This window comes from Micromesistius poutassou (assembly GCF_964030765.1).
Source record: "Micromesistius poutassou genome assembly, contig: SCAFFOLD_4482, whole genome shotgun sequence".
In the NCBI taxonomy this organism is placed as follows: domain Eukaryota; kingdom Metazoa; phylum Chordata; class Actinopteri; order Gadiformes; family Gadidae; genus Micromesistius; species Micromesistius poutassou.
In genome coordinates this window covers 1704-20009 of record NW_028179737.1, presented here as the reverse complement: position 1 = coordinate 20009, position 18306 = coordinate 1704, and the positions used below count along the sequence as shown (strand labels likewise).

The 18306-nt window shown below is 48.3% G+C and overlaps 1 protein-coding gene across 2 annotated transcripts; it reads right to left on the bottom strand.

Annotated features, from left to right (window-relative positions):
- Window positions 1-2148: 2148 nt before the first annotated feature.
- On the bottom strand, window positions 2149-18088 carry LOC311372562 (serine/threonine-protein kinase D3-like). Of its 2 annotated transcripts, none has more exons than XM_084489550.1 (15): window positions 17730-18088; window positions 16090-16288; window positions 15173-15250; window positions 14592-14787; window positions 14122-14245; window positions 13519-13596; window positions 10277-10553; window positions 8857-8909; window positions 8487-8559; window positions 8054-8160; window positions 6689-6850; window positions 5422-5520; window positions 4946-5213; window positions 4058-4143; window positions 2149-3955 (listed from the first exon to the last, which is right to left on the bottom strand). In XM_084489550.1, the coding sequence occupies exons 1-15, from the start codon at window positions 17922-17924 to the stop codon at window positions 3782-3784; spliced, it is 2169 nt and encodes a 722-aa protein (XP_084345676.1). In that variant the 5' UTR covers window positions 17925-18088; the 3' UTR covers window positions 2149-3781. The 2 variants fall into 2 exon arrangements, with proteins under 2 accessions (XP_084345676.1, XP_084345677.1); XM_084489551.1 differs by having other exon boundaries at window positions 16090-16285.
- Between the last annotated feature and the right edge of the window lie 218 nt (window positions 18089-18306).

Here is an 18306-nt window from a genome sequence, read left to right as displayed (position 1 = left end):
AATTCTTCTCGCAATTTAAGTCGATCGCAATCTAATTAAATACATCTAAAATCCATTACAATGAAGAAGGTTAAAGTGAAAAAAATAAATCGAATAATGTTAAACTGATTTTACAGTGTATTATTGCCACCTGCTGGTCAATATTTGAAATACTTTCGATGAAGATTCTAATTTACTAAGCAGTCTATGTGAATATACTTATTTTATTGTCCTAGCAAATACTTAATGATAAGGGGGGCCCTCTGCCAGACTTAACAGGATCCATTGGCTCCCTTTAGAAAAGGCTACATCTTGAACTCATTCAAACAGACAGATCCTAAATGTCCCCATTCCTCTTCAGAAACACATAGGAGCAGGAGAAAACAGTAGTCCCCCCTCATCAGCAGGCAAGCTATTAGAGGACTCCACCACTGTCTAGCCGTGCTCCAGCCAGCGGTCAGCCTGTATCTCAACGTACCCAAGGGCCATTGTGGAGGGACACAGGGGATAAAAACACACATCTGAAACCAGATCAGGAATGAAAGACATCTGTATATTCCCAATAGCTTTTGGTAAGCAGCACACACAATAGGACTATTGATATACTACAGTGTAGGAGCAAAACCAACGATTACAACTCAAAGGAGTCCTACGAGAGCATTTATCATGATTCATTTCAAAGTTTTCCACCACCTCCCCCCCACCCTCTTTAACTATGTCATTACGGCCTTGTGGTTGGGGGCGCTGCGCAGGAACCTCCTCAGAGTGGCGCAACAATCAAACCCAGCTGCCCAGGACGGGCCTGACATGTAGAGCCGCTTCACTTGCTCATTCAGACCCACACACACACACACACACACACACACACACACACACATGCATATATACATATGGACAAACATGTGCAAAACCACACAGACAGACACACATGCAACAATGCAAGCACACATTCATGTATGCAAAAATAAATCGAGATGCAATCAATATATTCAGAACCAGAATTGGAGCATTATTTGTAACAGGCATAAACAATGCACAATACATCTTAGAGGGGAATTTCATTCTGATTCAAATGGTGATTTGATGACAGACGTCATCACTGCATTTTATATGAAGTGAAAGGTTCAAGAGAATATAAGCCCTGGCAGTGAAAACCTTAATCATTTAGACATGACATCGGAGACACAAAACTGTCAGATCATGCATGTCATTTTGATCAGATAATGTAGTGTGCTTTGCATTTTCTATATCCGTCTGCCTGCATGAGTGCATGTCACGTCTGTACATACAGACATATATATATATATATATATATATATATCCAAGTTTCTTTTTTGAGTCCTTTTTTTAAAGTGTGTCTTGACTCGCAATGCAATGTTTCGTTTCAAGCCCTAGATGCTAGAAGATGTCACCACTCACACCCATCACATATCACCTTCACCCATAGCACCATGAGACAGTAAAATGAGCTCCAATAAGTTCCAGAGCACCCTGTATAGAAATAGTTTGCATACAACATCCCTGGAGCTCAAGCAAAAGCCTAACATAAAAACCACAAACATAACCTACAATTTTTATTTATGAAAATAAATAGATAAAACAAGTGTTTTACATTTTTTAAATATCTGTGAAGAATTTTAAATCCTAAAGGATAAAGGAGAAACCTTAAAAAAGGGTTCTTAGCTGGTGGTGTTAAGTAACTAACTTATTTCTGTATACTGTAATAAAAATACAAAATAAAAGACTAGATACTGATTAAATTAAAAGATTGGTCCAAAAATAATCCCCCCAGAATGTAGTCTTTTCAAAACTAAAACCAAAGCGTTCTCAGTCAGGTGTTGTGTTTAGTGCTGTGGAGCTCTGTGTGGTTACGTTTGGTATAAATTGGAGTACAGGTGAGGCAGATGGAGCCAGCAGTCCTCCAGGGGGGTGGGTGTGTTGGGGGTCACATGTACAATGAATTAGGTCAGAGATGGTTATTAAAAGGTGTTTAAGGTGAGGTATTAGGATAGATATGGTTGTTTAGGTAGCCTATTAAAAGGTGTTTAAGGTGAGGTATTAGGATAGATATGGTTAACTTAAGGTATAAAGTTATATATAGGTTATCACGATAAGATACGAGACATAAGTCCTTCTCATTTGAGAAATGTCTTTATTGCATTACTGAAATGTACAAAACACTCACACCTGCCAATCCAGCGGCAACATAGACGGGAAACAAACCAATGAGAGTCAGAATCAATGATTGCCAATTGAAACTCTCAAAGTCACAACTATACCTGTGTATGACTATATTTCATGTCTAGCCAAAGGGGCATAAGGAAATAGCACGCACATCAAGATGCATTGCAGCCATGCGATTACTTCAAAAAATGTTTTGTTCTCTCAAAAACCGAGGCCTACTTCGGCCTCCTGAAGTCACCCAACAACAAAACTTTAGATCCATACAAAACACCAAAAGTAACACGTATATTCCAGAATTGTAAAGGTTTTTTGTGGGTCACATGGAAAAAAATGACTGCGATCGTTGCACATTAAGAGGGTAGAATTCAATGATGATGCTCAGTTATAAAAGTGAATAGAAAAAAACCCACAAGAGTTTCTGTCTGTAGCCTTGTCTCATAACATCACGTCATACCAACATGATGTAAACACAGAATCCGCTCATGCTACCTTGTGCAGTGACAGCTGCACAACAACCCCTGCCTTTAAATGTAGTGACTCAAGCACATCTCACAAGGAACTTCTATGGTAATGGAAGAAGATTTCGGTCTTTCTAATTCCTGGGCCTAGCAAGGTGGTGTGTATCCAGGTAAACCCAAAACCTACTTCTGCTATTCAGGCCCATGCCGTGATGGACTGACCGAGGGACTTTGTGCTTGCTTTGGCTAAGGTTTCTCGGCCTTCTGCTGAACACCGACGCTCAGCCGTTCACCTTGTAAGGAATGTATTCAGTCTCTGCTTCATGTGATATAGCAGCAAATGATCTCTAACTCAGCCAAACTGTTGCGTTTGATAGCATAGTGCAAAAAAAGGAGAAGAAAGAAAATCCTACCACAATTAGTAACTACACGAACGATGAAGACACAAGTTAGTTCCAGTTGCACGCAACCCAAGGGCAGTTGAACAAACAATCGACGACAACAACTGTAGTACATTGTGGTCCGTGTAATGATTGTCTACCACATACCGCTGATCCCTTGTGTCGAGTGCCCTTTGTTCCCGGGGGAAGCTCTTTCTCACTTTCTCTCCGGTCCTCGTCCCGTCCTCCTCACCTCAATTGTATATTCTATTCCACTGCGTTTCTCAGCTTGTATTATTGTTCTTTGAACTCAGCAAATCCAAGGAATGTCATTTTGTACGGTGCAAACAGAGACAAATAAAAAAAAAAACAAAGAAAACAACATAACAACAACAGAAAAGAACGATCTCCCAACAGTTGCCTGGATGCATTGCTGCGGCTGTGGCCAAACTCACGCAGCCAGGAGCCACGCATTCACGCCGGCCTTCTCCCACTAAGGGACACGTCCGCTGTCCAACGCCGTTCACCACATTCCACGAGCCACTGTAGCCTGACCTTTGACCCTCTCCGGTTTCACATGCTCCTTCCCACCGAGGAGGAAGGAGATCTTTTGTTGGTAGAGGTCCTATTCGGCCACTTTCCCGAAAAGGCTGCCAGCCAGAGCAGTCCTCCCTCGCTACACTCTAGTTCCTCCTGCTGTCTGTCGTGGAGCACACAGCACACAGGGTTTTTTGGGGTTTTTTCTACGCGCGTTCCTCCCCCGCCCCCCGCCCCCGACCACTAGGGGTCCTCGTCCATGTCGTCCAGGTTGGGCGCCATGATGAAGTGTTTGGGGTAGGCGAGGCAGTGCTCGTCCGAGTACTCTTCCCAGCGGGCGTCGTCGCTCTCGTGGGTGATGTAGCGCTCGCCGCGGCGCGTCTCGAACTCCCTGAGGTCCAGCCACGTCTGGTAGTCCTGGAGAAGGGGGAGGAGGGGAGGGGAGGGGTTTAAGAGGCTTGATGTTGCCAGGGGGGCACAGACGGTGAGCTGGGGGACTAGACTGTAGTGGGTGGTTACCTGTAACCAGGGATGGCTGAGTGACTTGTCCACGCTGTACCGTTTCCTCATCTTCACCTGCAGGAGGTTGTTGATCAGATCCGTAGCTGTAGGGCGAACGGATTGAAAGAAAAAAAAAAGAGAGGATCATATTTAAATCATGACAAACAACATGGCAGCATCGCATGGTCACCTAGCCCCGGGTCCAAAGAATGGTGTGGTTCACACATGTCCATATATCCAGTCCCAGATGTAGGGTTCCTTATTTCACTAAAAGCCCATCATACACTAACGGTAAAGAATCCTTAGAATCTCCCTGACAAAGGGTACGAAGGACGTGTCAGAAATAACATGGAACTATGCAGACAAAAAAAGAAAGTGTAAGAAAACAAGAAAGGAATAAGGTGAAGGAGCCGTGGGGGGGGATCAGGGTAGGTTAAACCCCGGGCTTCAGCCCAGACACGTAGGTGGAGAGACTCACAAAAGCCTGACAATCACACCGTCTGTCTGAGCTCCAACTACACACCGAGACTGGTACCACTGACCAACAGACGTCCCCGTGTAGCAGAGAGGGGGTGGAGCTGCCCCTCTCCACCTAGGGGACTTTAACTGGGATCCTCCAGACAAAGGACCGACGGTGGTGGTGTGAAAGACCGTTTTATTGTACGGTTGTAGACAACACTACATGAGCTGGTGCTCCACATTCCCATGCAGGAGATCTCTCTCTCTCTGAGTGTGTGTGGTGACTGGTTTAACCTTGATTGCACATTGATTTCTCAAAGCCCAACGGGTGTGCAGCCTCACCCAGCCCCAGAGTCTGATCAGTGGGACTCGGTGGCCTTGCGAGGCTGCTTAAACCAGCCATCATCCAGCCCACCCCCACACCCCCCCCGCACCCCTCCCCCTTACCCTCGGCCGAGATGTCCTTCCAGGGCGTGGGCGGGTACATGAAGGCGGCGTTCTGGATCTGGTCGTTGATGTCCTCGTCCTCGTTGAAGGGGAAGGTGCCGCTCAGGCTGACGTACACGATGACGCCCACCGACCACATGTCCAGGGAGCGGTTGTAGCCCTTGGAGCGCAGCACCTCCGGCGCCAGGTAGGCCGGCGTGCCCACCACCGAGCGGCGGAACGACTTCTCGCCGATGATGCGGGCGAAGCCGAAGTCGCACAGCTTCACCTGGGCGGAGGGAGAGAGGGAGAGAGAGAGAGAGAGAGAGAGAGAGAGAGAGAGAGAGAGAGAGAGAGAGAGAGAGGCGTGTGGGGTATGTTTGATTGGGACTTTCAAAGGAAGGATTGTGGAAACACGTGAGCTACACACACACACACACACACACACACACACACACACACACACACAGATATGCATACACCAAAGAGCTGCTCACCTGAGGGAAGGGTTCTGCTGAGGCCAGTAGTACGTTCTCCGGCTTCAGGTCACAGTGAACAATGTTCTTGAAGTGCAGATGTCTCAAGGCCACCAGTATCTACGAAAGAAGCATCGCAACAAATGTCAGTACCAATGCCTCACATCGTATCCTGGCCTCCTCTTACTGCACAATAAAAAACCCATTGAAATCCCGTCGTCCAAAGTCCACAGTATAACATCCTCTTGCTATCTATGGGACCAGGAACTGTGAAACACCAATAACCCAAATAATTGCCATTGACAGCTGAAAAAAGGGGAAGTCTGGAGAAAAAGACAAAAAAGAAAATGGAAACATTGGTGTTGCACAACCCCCCTAACGTGCTTAAATAGTTTCAACTAATACCAGTACTAGACTGTTCTCTACCGTACTGCACTGCGGGGAAGCACAAACTCATACACCTGGCCGCTGATCACTAGCGTGCGTGCCTCCACACCACAGTGCCCGCCTCAGCTACCCTCACCCTGGCCCTGACCGACCTTCTGTCGGCCACATGAGAGCCAGGCCACCAGCAGCTAATAGGGCTGCTCTGTCTGAGGCCTGGGGACCCTCGGAGGAGCCGCAGGGGCCCCCTGCCCAAACCCCCCCCCACCCCCCACTGCTTCTCATCAGGCCACAAAGCCGCCGGCGTACTGCAGGCTGTAATCCACGCGCTGGGAGGAGGCCGTCCAGACCACAACGTTCCAGTAAACAATGGCCGCATCACCACCACCACCACCACCACCTCCCCCACCACGACCCCCCCCCACCTCCCGTCCCCCCCCGCAAAACCCAGACCTCAATGGCCGACCACAAGAATAAATGCTCCGGGCCCATGGCCGAAATTGAGCCTCGGGACACGACACTAAACTAAAACACACTTACACACACACACACACACACACACACACACACACACACACACACACACACAAGAAACACTTAAACTTGAAGCTTGGACATAGATACACACACAAAACCGAAAACAAAGACATACAAAAGCACACACACATTGTTGAAACACACACACGGTTTGGCTGGGATATGTGAGAGTGTTAAAGAAGGGACAAGAGAGGGAGAGTGAGTGAGTGAGTGAGTGAGTGAGTGAGTGAGTGAGTGAGTGAGTGAGTGAGAGAGAGAGTGTGAGAATGATTTGGAGCGAGGGAACAAAGAAAAGAACCCAGAGGGGAATCTAAACCTGTGTTCCTAACAGACAGAACGTGGAGCAGAGGGCTTCGACGGTGCAGACCTGCGTGACCAGGAACTTGGTGGTGCGCTCGGGCAGCTTGCTCTTCTCGCTGGACAGGATCATCTCCAGCATGTCGCCATGCAGCTTCTCCATGACAACGAACACACGCTCCGGCGTCTCAAACATGCACTCCAGGTTCACGATGCCCGGGTGATGCAGGTTCTGGAGAGCGAACAGACACGCAGACACAAGCCAGGTTAACATGGACACTCCTAGTCCGATTAGGAGTGGAAGAACAGCTCAATCGGAATAAAAAATGATCATATACTGTATATGCCTCAATCGGAATACAATTCTCTGATCGGATTAGGATTTCAGTCGGATTAGAAGAGGTGGTGTAGTCCGCTATAATCGACATGTATACACTTATTCCGATTGGTTTGGGGTGGGTGCGGCTACTTTTTAACTTAGAAAGACTTTTATGCACCCCCAACTGATTCGCGATCAGGCTATATGTGGCACTGCTGCCCAACTTGTATAGCACCATGGCAACTCTGATTGCCAACGGAATTGGCTTTCATAAAGTTACGACTGCCGACTCATCCTAAAATTTTCTCGCCATTCCTGGTCACTAACACCACGCTCTCCCACCAGTCTTGGCTGCGCACTCTCATCCAAATACGTCTTGTTTGCGGCGAAGGAGGGGGTAAACATAAAGACCGGACGAGATACTGACGTCGCTGTGCTGTCCTTCTTCTTAATTGAAGGAGCAGGCAGAGAAAAGTGCTCTCCTGCTGGGCTGATAAAACGTCCATTATGTCGTTTTATGTGATGTGTCAAATCCAGATGTGTGCGCGAGAGACATTTGAACATATCGCTTACCACTTTTGTAACTACCATATATACAGTATATTCGGATCGCATGATAGGATTAGATCTATTCCGATTAGAAATCAAATCTGATCAGAAATAAATAAATAAATAAATAAATAAATAAAGAAAGAAAGAAAGAAAGAAAGAAAGAAAGAAAGAAAGAAAGAAAGAAAGAGAGAGAGAGAGAGAGAGAGAGAGAGAGAGAGAGAGATCACAGTTAAGTACAAGCAGACTGCACCTTCTATTTTTTTTTTATTGTTTTTTGGATCTAGGTAACTAAGTGGAGATTTCACAGTTTAATATTCACTACTTTGAAGGAAAAGACAAACACAAGCAGCTTTTCCAACTTCCCCCAAAGAAACATCTAAAGGTTTCCTCCCTGCTCACAAGTATTGTACGATAGTGTGCCATAGGCACAGAGTTCACAAGCAACTACTTGTGGGCAGGAGATAGAATCAACACAAATAAGATAAAAGCAAAGTGACTCCACCCGTGTCCTTGACTGTTGTCACAAGTGGATAACTTGAGTTGTGGTTGAAGTGTGCTTCCTACCTGCAGTATGGCCACCTCGTTCCTCAGCTGGCTCTCCTGCTTGGTGGGAAACCTCATCTTGTCGATCACCTTGATGGCCACGTCTCTGCCGCTCTTCCTGTGTTTTCCTTCAAGGGTTTTGGTCACAGGTGGAAGCTACATTATGGCATGCACATTGTACATACATGTACATGCAATACACGTGTGTGTGTGTGTGTGTGTGTGTGTGTGTGTGTGTGTGTGTGTGTGTGTATTCCTGTGCTGAGCCTTCATAGTTTTCTTGACTTGAACTACAAGCTACAGTATACCTGAGGTGAGTTTAATATTTAATATCTACTATGAAATGAAACTTTTGCAGAACGATTTTGACACTGCACCCAGTCCTCAAAATCTTGAAATAAGGTTGGAAATTGGCTAAGGCACATAAGCATCATATGAAACTAGAAATGCGTACCTCCGTAGACAATGCCAAACTGGCCAGAGCCCAGCACCTCATCAGAGAAGATCTGGTACACTGAGGCGATGTCCTGCAGAAGAGACACCCAAGACATTTACTCAATTCAGAACAACATTCAGGAACAACAGGGTGATCGATTTACGAGTTGAAGCTGGCTGGTAGTTTGAGAGTTAACAATGGCTGGTTTTGTGATGATTTTTTCGAAAAAAGTTTTTTAGGATTTTCCAATATTGCAAAATATCTTTTGATCGTTTTATTTCATGACGACGTAGGAACCACAGGAATCCCCCTTAGAAAATAGAGCTGAACTTCCACATTTTGTCCACAGCTTACACTTTTTTTCAACAGGAATAAATTGTTAACTCACCACATTCTCCTGAACTTGGCAGTTGGACACTGAAATGCTGATGGACAGCTCGTCTGCAGAGGAAGTAGAGAACACAACATCCCCAAACATTACCTCACCATTCAGACCATGAATACTGTTAATGAGGTCGGTCGTTCACATACTCAAAAAACCTTTTTTACAAGCTTTGGCTTATCATAGCTGCTTGTTATAAAACACAAATCCATTAAATCACAATGATGCGTTTCATTACACAATGTCTTGTGCCCGAAAAGCGATTTGATGACTGAACGGGGAAAGTATGTGGTTTGACCGTAGTGTCTTATATTCAGTTACACTGTCCCAGAGAGACCATTTACTAGTTCAATTTGGAGGGGGTTTTCATCGACCTATTGCAACAGGAATACAGACAAAATACCTAGAGAACCTAGAAAAGATTCAGATGATTATGTTTTTAATATTTTAAAAAATTGTCCAAAAATGACACCAAGATGGTTGAATCAAGTCGACTCATCCATATTTAGACGTTCATCACAAGCTGCTCTGAGCACTGGTGCTCATCTCTCACATGCACTCCCAGAACGCGGCTGCTCACGTGCACGTTGTGGTAGGTAGTGCATGTGCCGCGTTCCGCCCTGACAATAGATTGATGGGCATCCATTAAATACATACAGGCCCAGGGAACAATCCAGATGTGCACACGCTCTACTCAGACTACACATCAAAAAATGATAGCCCATGCCCGTCCGTAGCCATTCTATTAGCCTCATTACCACATTGGCATCATCAAAACTATAGTGAAACAATAATGATGACCCTATTCAGAACACAGCTCTGTTTAACTTTCCATCTCAGCTCAATGTTTTGTTTTCCCAAATCAAATGGTTTTGACGATGCCGACATTTCATGTGTGGCAATAACGGTTTGACATTTATACTCGTTATATGAATGATAATGTCAAAGTGACAAATGGTCTATGAATCACTTGGACAATGACTTTAACTATCCAGCTTTTCTACTTTGAAATCATTTGAGGCTTGGGTTAGTTCTCCTTCCAGCCTCCCTACTGTGAGTACTGTTCCCATCCCTTAAGACATCCTGCACATAGTGGTTGCAGACTACAGAACATAACGACACATGATCGATGGATTTACCTCAAAGACTTCGCAAGTGTTGCAGATTTTAGACAATCTGATTTCAGATCAGAAACAGAAAGCGCTTTATTGCTTGCACAAGGGTTTTCTTCCTGATATGTTGGCCCAGTGAAGCAATGATGCTGGATGAGGATGATGATGATAACGACGTCCATAAATAATGGACCAATATCCACTATCCCATATATGCGTAGATGGACTAACATCTAGTACTTCATTCACTCCCCATGCATCCCTCAACAAAAACTCTGTGACGGGCGCCTGTACACACAAGCTGCTGAACTCACTGTGGTCCTTGCCGTGTCCGGCGGCGCTTGCAACGCTGGACTGGGGGGTGACGGGCATCAGGGCCTGCCGGATGGCCTTCTCCCAGCCCTGGGCCACCTCGGTGCCCACCCCCGAGGCGGCCAGTGTGGGGCTGTGGTAGTGGCCTCCGTGGTTCTCGCCGACGTAGTACACCATGGTGGAGGTGATGATCTCAAAGCAGTGGACGTTGCTGCCCTGGGCCAGCTGGCTGTAGTCCCTGCACGGCTCCACCTGCAAGATCTCTGACAGTGGGATCTCCTGGGGGGGGGAGGAGAGAGAGAGAAATTACAATCAACACAGCAGGAGGAAATATTCAGAGGAAAAGCACTGGAAGAGCTCAATACGTGAGAGGTGAAACCCTCGACATTTCACCCCATCAGTGCATGACAAAACCTCATGAATCGCACTGTTTCGCAACTCACAAGGAAGACATCACATTGCAGTGTAATCACAAACTTGAACTAGGGCAAAATAAGGCAAAAACACTCACACGCTTGTTGTGAATCAACGCAGACTTCCAGCTTGTCAGAAGCAACAAAGTCTCAATGAAAAGAAGACAATCCCAAGGCTGGAAGTGTCTCTGTTGCTTTGGTAGTCTCACTGGAAGCGCACTCAGAGGAGGAGAGACTAGAGCAGCCCTGATCCCTCCCTCAAACGTCTCCTTTAAACCTTAGCCCTCGCTGTCGAATCAAAGAAAGAAGGAAAAAGGAAAAGAAACAGGAACACAGCGGGCTCTGGCCAACCGGGGGTGATCATTCTGGAGCGCGGGCCGTCCCCTCTGTGTGGCTAACCAGGGAGTATCAGATGAAGTGCTTGTGGTGAGCGGGGCCGGGTCACGTGACCCGTCTCTGTGGTGACTAAAGTACTCTGTTGCTCCTTGATTACAAGGCAGGGCCTGCCACGGGCCCCATCAGAGCACGAGCCACTGGCGCTGCCGCTGCCCACGGAGACGAAAGACATGGCAACTACTGTTCCACTGCATCCAGCATGTGTGCATGCGTGTGTGGTTCTCTGTGTGTGTGTGTGTGTGTGCGTGTGCGCGTGTGGTTGTAGTTGAGCACAAGTGCAACAGGAACCAATCTGGCGGAGACAGAGGAGAGAAGCCCCCCTACCCCCATAAAAGGCACTTTAGAGTAAAGCCACAACTACAGGGGTCTCGTCTTCAAACGGTGGCCAGCCTTATGGTTTCCAAATGGGCAAAATGGCTGCCATGCCCCCTCCAACCAAGAGCCTCGCGACCACCACCGCTAATCAGATTGGGGGCATAAAAGACAAAAATGGGGGAAGGGAGGAGTTGGGGGTGAGGGGTGGCTGACAGGAGCCACACGCTGATGAGAGTGGCGAGAGAGCGGCTGCAGAGTGCCGCTTCAGAGAGAGGGAGCGGGAAAGCGCCATATGACTTCCAGGAAAGAGGTTTCCCGAATGTACAGTTAGGAGCATGCAGAACCACACTCTCTGTAGATTGCCTCAAAATGGCTCCTTTTACACAGGCAGGATCTTCACCATGCATCCTGCAAATGATCTGCCGTGGCAGCGCACAGCACAGCTAGAGCTTCTATAGGAGTGGTACAAGTCCTGCAGTCCTGCAGTACAGTACAGTACAGTGAAGAGGCCAGTAAAGCCACAGCATGGATTAACTGCTCTCCGGTTAGGGTTTTTGTCACTACCAGTCAAGGACCTGCGGAAGAGGAGGGTGGGCTCCGTGTGTCCAGCTTCAGCTGTTAAGTATGAGCTCAAGGTCGCTCACTTCAGAGTCAGGGGGACCGCAAGCAGGAAGAAAGTGTAGAAAGTTAGTAGAACGAGGCAGACTGCAGGTACACGAAACACACACGCAGACGCGCCGAAGGCCGCTTCACACCCCAGACACTGTTGCAATGTGACCCAGTTTCTTGCCGCCACTGAAGAATGCCTCAAACACACACACACACACACACGCGGAGGTTGGAGGGCGATGGCGCTCCACCTCAGAGTGTAATTGCTATGCGATCACGCTCAGTGGGTAATGGCTGCTCTAAAACCCTGGGGCCGGGCGCCAAAGTGACACCCACAGCTCACAGAGACAGTGCTGCAGTTGTTAACACATGTTGCCTCCTGCACCGCAGGCCTATGTGACTCATCATACACAACACAGCAGGGGGACAGGGGTCCCCGTGGCCGAGAGGTGTCGCTTGTGCGCATGAACGCATAGAGTTAAAAAATGGTTTCCTCGTCGTGTTCGTTTAAAGGGGCTGCCGTGTACAATTGACGACCGTTACAGGAGGACATGCTGTGTCCTCGACTGCAGGTGTGCCATACGTGCCGAGGAAAAGTGACAAATAAACTCAGTAACGCTGAATCATGATAAACGCCCGACCCAGACTTTCACTGTTTATCCTTCACGTCTATACCTAAGTAGTAAGGTGAGCCCATAAACAGCACATGGGCTCTGGTTTGACTCAAGACTCAGCTTACACGTGGGGAGGGTCAATGGTGACATTGATTTCCATTTAAACTTAGTGTACACACTTTGTAAACAGCCAGAGCTGCGCTCAAAAAAAGAAGAGTGATCTTACTCGGCTGTCATACCTCAGCACACTTGAGCTGCTTATTCCAGTCCACTGTGTGCACCACGGTTCACATGATAACACATCACTCAGGACCCTCATTCGTTTTTTATGAAAACCTCCAAAATGCCCCGGCCTGTCACAAAACACACGGGCAACGAAAAACACATGTAACCACGCTTTCTGCCTTCCCTTGACTGTAAACCAAAACAAAACAAACCGCAGGGAGCCCATTTCACAGGAGCCAAATTGAACCTGGTACAGTTTACAGTGGCAGCACGGCGGGGCCTACCCCCTACCCCCCACCCCGACCCTAGTCACACGCCTCCCAGTAGGCAGCTACTGTTTGGACCGATACCCTCCCCATGACAAACACCTTCTGTAGGTAGAACTACAAAATGACACTAAAAAATGACACGCTTGTGTGTTAGAAATGAGGACCGTTTACACTAAAAGCATTTTGAGGTGGTTAAAAGATGATCATAGAGCCACGGAGAGATGTCAGTGGAGCCACGTCATGCTACGATCTGACCTGTTCTACCCCTCTGCACCGCACTTCATCCGCTGACACCGCAATAGAGTTTCCAACAAATGATGCTGCATGTTGGTCTTCAAGTCCAGGCCAAGAACTCCCCGGGAAAACAACGTCGGCCAAGCTCTGTCCCGCATTTTAGTCTCACCTTATAGAACTTGGCTCCGGTGTCGTTCTGGAACAGACTCAGGCTCTTGCTGTCCAGTCTCCAGTAATGCCTTTTCCGCTGAGAGAGAGAGAGAGAGAGGGAGGAGAGGGAAAGGGGAAGGAGAGCGAGCCGATTATGACTTTTGTGAAATTAAACAGACACCCTAAGTCTGTTGACACAACAATTTACATTTTTCACAAAAAAAGAAAAAGCTACATTTACATTTAGGGCATTTAGCAGACCCATTTATCCAGAGTGACTTACAATAAGTACATTTGTCAGAAGAAAGAGAAACAATATATTGCTTTCGCTACAGGAAAGATAATTAACTAAACAAGTTCTAAGCATTTACAATTGCTAGGTAACCCATTCCCCGTATACAACAAGATAGCTAGGATAAGATGCTACAATGCTAAGTACTGTTGAGTACTGTGCCGGGATGTACAACATACAATAAAAAACTTAAAAGAGAAACCCTGTAGACATCATGCCTGCGCCTACAGCGGAGGGGCTTTTGGAGAGAGCTAGTGCAGCCAGGGTGTGGTGTCCCAGCCCTGTACTGGTGGACTCAGGGCACGGCTGTTTGGGCCTTATCAGTCTCACCAGGTTGTCTCTGCTGGAGTAGTGCACCATCCAACCCTCCTTCACCACCGTGGAGCTACGCCTCTTGGTGTGCTTGATGGACTGAACCACCCGCATCAGGGGGATGTTGGTGCTGGTGGAGGGGCTGGACGCACAGACGGGGACACACATACGTACATGCACACACGCACACACACAAACGCGCGTGTGTTAGCAATGGGAAATCATAAGAATGATAACAAAAGCACAAGCACACACATACACATACACACACACACACACACACACACGCAATAGGAAATAAAAAGCATGAAAACAAATACGCAAGCAGTCTTACACACACACACACACACACACACACAAAAAAGCAAACAATAACCGACATACAAATAACCACAATATGTACCACGGGTCTATAACAGTTTTGTTGGGGGGGGGGGTTGTCATACAGAATCCCCAGTCCTGTGTCACTGCCTGGCCCCCGGCCCTACCTGATGATCTTGACGGGCTCCTCGTCCTTCTCCCGGTCCAGGTAAGGGGAGTCCATGAAGAACATCTTGTCCTCCGGGGTGGTGGGCTCCTCAGGGTCCTCCAGCCCCCGCAGCCCCTCCGTGTCGCTGCTGTCCACCTCCATGGTGTCCATGGTGTCCGTGGTGCTGTCGGAGTCCGGCCCCGGGCTGGCGGGCTCTGGGGGGGGGGGCGGTACAGTGGGGGTTTAGTGATGGAGGGAGACGGCGTTAAGTGGGACTGCTGGGGGAGATGATGAAGGGGAAATGTCGGGCTGAGGGAATAATCCAGGAAAAGTGTTTATGAATGGTATGGATTTATCGTGATACCCAGTCTATTAGTCTGAATTAATTCCGATAAGAAGGTATGACCTTAATATTATCCAAATATGAGCTTTGCAACATCAAGGACAAATTCCATACTTCGATGTTATGACTCTCATTTGGACTGTTTAGAAAGAGTATTGTGATATTTGTGGATATTGTTTAAATTCTCCATGATCATCACAATAATAAATGTTTCCCTATAGCCCAGCCCTGAGGTAATGTAAGAAACCTGGACCTACCACCATTGAAGACCACCTCTCCTAAACAGTCTCTGGGTACCTTGGAAGCACAGCGCTTATGACAGTTGAACCTGCAATCTAACAAGAGGCGACGGAGGAAACAGGATTAACACATCATCAGACTGCTAACAAATCAAACAGGAAATATACACAGCTTATTCTACATGGCATCTGCACATTTTAGAAAGGCTTGCACACTACAATGCACACTTTTTCCACTGCGTCTGTACTTGAAACATTACTGTAACTTATTGTACAAATCCCTAGCTCTATGACTACTAGGATCTTTACCCTATAGCATTAGCATTATTCCGAGCTCCAATGTTATCCAATCACCACCCCATGTTTCATCCTGTTGCTTCTCTAAATTAATTATCCTTTGCATGAAACAACATGCTAATATGGATGACTCTGTGGGGATGTCCCCTAAGAACTCCCACTTTCATCAATCAAGCCCTGAGGAACCCAATGAAGGCCTTCCTCCACTGTGACCTGCTCTCTGTTTACCCAGGAGACCTGTCAAAGTGAGGAAACCACAATGTTGTTTCACTGCATCATTAGGATTTTACTACTTAGTCATTTAGCCGACACTTGTCCACACTGTCAAATGCAAATGACGGTTAAAGCATATTTCAGACACATGCCGTTAAGGAGCAGGTATTGGGTTTGGCATCTCGCTGAAGAAATGCACTGCAGTGCAGACTTTGGGGTTCGAACCCACAACCTTCCAGCTGGGAGTCAAACCCTAACCGCTAGACTATCCTGCTCCATATACAATACAGACTCCCTTTTCGTCATTTAAACTGCAATACTGTCATCGCTTAAAGTTCATTTGTAGTATGAGATACATAAATATTGTGCAGCGCCAACTGGCCGAAAAGAGACACCTGGGTTTTTTTTGGCGTTTGACTACCAACCTTTACACTGCATGCCCTGGCGGAAGAGGCCCTTGAGCAGGCGCTTGCAGTACTGGCAGATGGTGGGCCGTGTGTACGTGTGGACGGCGAAGGTGTGCGGAACCTTCACCCGGCCCAGCACCATCTTCTCCATCCAGATGGGCCGGCCGCTCCACGACAGGATCCGCTTCCCCGCCTCCTGGTGGGACCGCTGCTGCTGCTGGAGGGGGGGTGGGTGGGTGGGCGGTGGAGGGGGGGTGGGTAGGGGGTGGGGGTGGGATGGGTGGGGGTGGAGGTGAGGTGGGTCGGGGGTGGAGGTGAGGTGGGTCGGGGGTGGAGGAGGGGTGGGTAGGGGGTGGAGGTGAGGTGGGTCGGGGGTGGGGGTGGGATGGATGGGGGTGGAGGTGAGGTGGGTCGGGGGTGGAGGTGGGATGGGTGGGGGTGGAGGTGGGATGGGTGGGGGTGGAGGTGAGGTGGGTCGGGGGTGGAGGTGGGATGGGTGGGGGTGGAGATGAGGTGGGTAGGGGGTGGAGGTGGGATGGATGGGGGTGGAGGTGAGGTGGGTCGGGGGTGGAGGTGAGGTGGGTCGGGGGTGGAGGTGAGGTGGGTCGGGGGTGGAGGTGGGGTGGGTCGGGGGTGGGGGTGGGATGGGTGGGGGTGGAGGTGAGGTGGGTCGGGGGTGGAGGTGAGGTGGGTCGGGGGTGGAGGTGAGGTGGGTCGGGGGTGGAGGTGGGGTGGATGGGGGTGGAGATGAGGTGGGTCGGGGGTGGAGGTGAGGTGGGTCAGGGGTGGAGGTGGGATGGATGGGGGTGGAGGTGAGGTGGGTGGGGGTGGAGGTGGGATGGGTGGGGGTGGAGGTGAGGTGGGATGGGTGGGGGTGGAGGTGAGGTGGGTAGGGGGTGGAGGTGAGGTGGGTAGGGGGCGGGGTGAGAGGTGAGGTGGGTAGGGGGTGGAGGTGAGGTGGGTAGGGGGCGGGGTGAGAGAGGGGCCGGGGGTGGAGGTGAGGTGGACCGGAGGTGGAGGGGATGGGTGGGGGACAAGGGTTTATTACAAGATGCACAGCGAATCTCGTCGGACGGACAATTTTGGGCAATAGAATACAAGGAGAAACAAGGAAAACAAATGGATATACTATAGGAATGGAAAACCAGCGCTTGGGGTTACGGGCTAGAATGCATTCATTATTTATGAGTCCTGGTTTGGCACTGGGTCAACATCTGGCTTCATATGAAGGCAATGGAGGTCCAGATAACAGCAGTGCATTTATCTCTCAATAGCAAATGTTTTCATAATGCCTTTCAGGGGTCTATAAACAACGTCCCTAGCCAATTTATTATTACATTTTTCGTTTTTGCATCTGTGATATTTCCCAACACAGCCCTGGAAATGATCCAGTGGACAAGGGCCAAATGGTAAAGTAAAAACAATGAGGAGCTTAGAAAGGGTTCTTGTGATCAGCATGTGGACCGGTGGCCTTTGGTTCCTCCGGTCCAAATCCCTTTCACAAGTCCGGGTCTTAAGCTGAACTAGAGCGGAGGATCTACACTGGCTCCACAGTGTTTCCATGGTGGAGGCATTGTCATTCTGCATCACGATAAAGACGGCCAACATAAACATAGGTCAACATAAATACGGTTCTTTCTCCACCAATCAGAAGTCACCTCTTCGAGGACGACCACAGCAGTCTCTGCAGGCGGGGGCCTGGGGGCCGACAGCGAGGGCCCGGGCAGGGAGACATTAGACAGACGTCTCTTTCGGACCCCGGTGCAGTTATTGGGGATCTTGAAGGCACAGCGCTTATGGTAATTCAGCCCGCAACCTACCAACGGCAGAAAAACACCAGAAAATGATGACATTCGTTTAAGCTGAACGTTTCTCAGAAGTGCATTAGTGGGGTTGAAGGGGTACCGGTAGGCACACCGTCAACAGCCGGCTCTAATGTATTCACAGCGACCACAAGAGGGCCCCACTGCTATCCTTTGACAAATCTTGATCTGTCAACCTGCCTGCCTGCCAACATTCCTCTGGTTGATCTATGGACCACTTAAGTCCAACTCATACTCTAAGAGGACTTCAAATACTGCCTAATGACATGGAAATTAAAGAGCACATAAAGTATGATCTTATAATTAGGAAAATGAGAAAGGAGAGTCGACGTTGGATTCAGCCTTTCATATTGCGTCCGCAAATCTGGGGCTACTGTGCCCTTGATAAAGTTTTTTTATATCACTATATCTT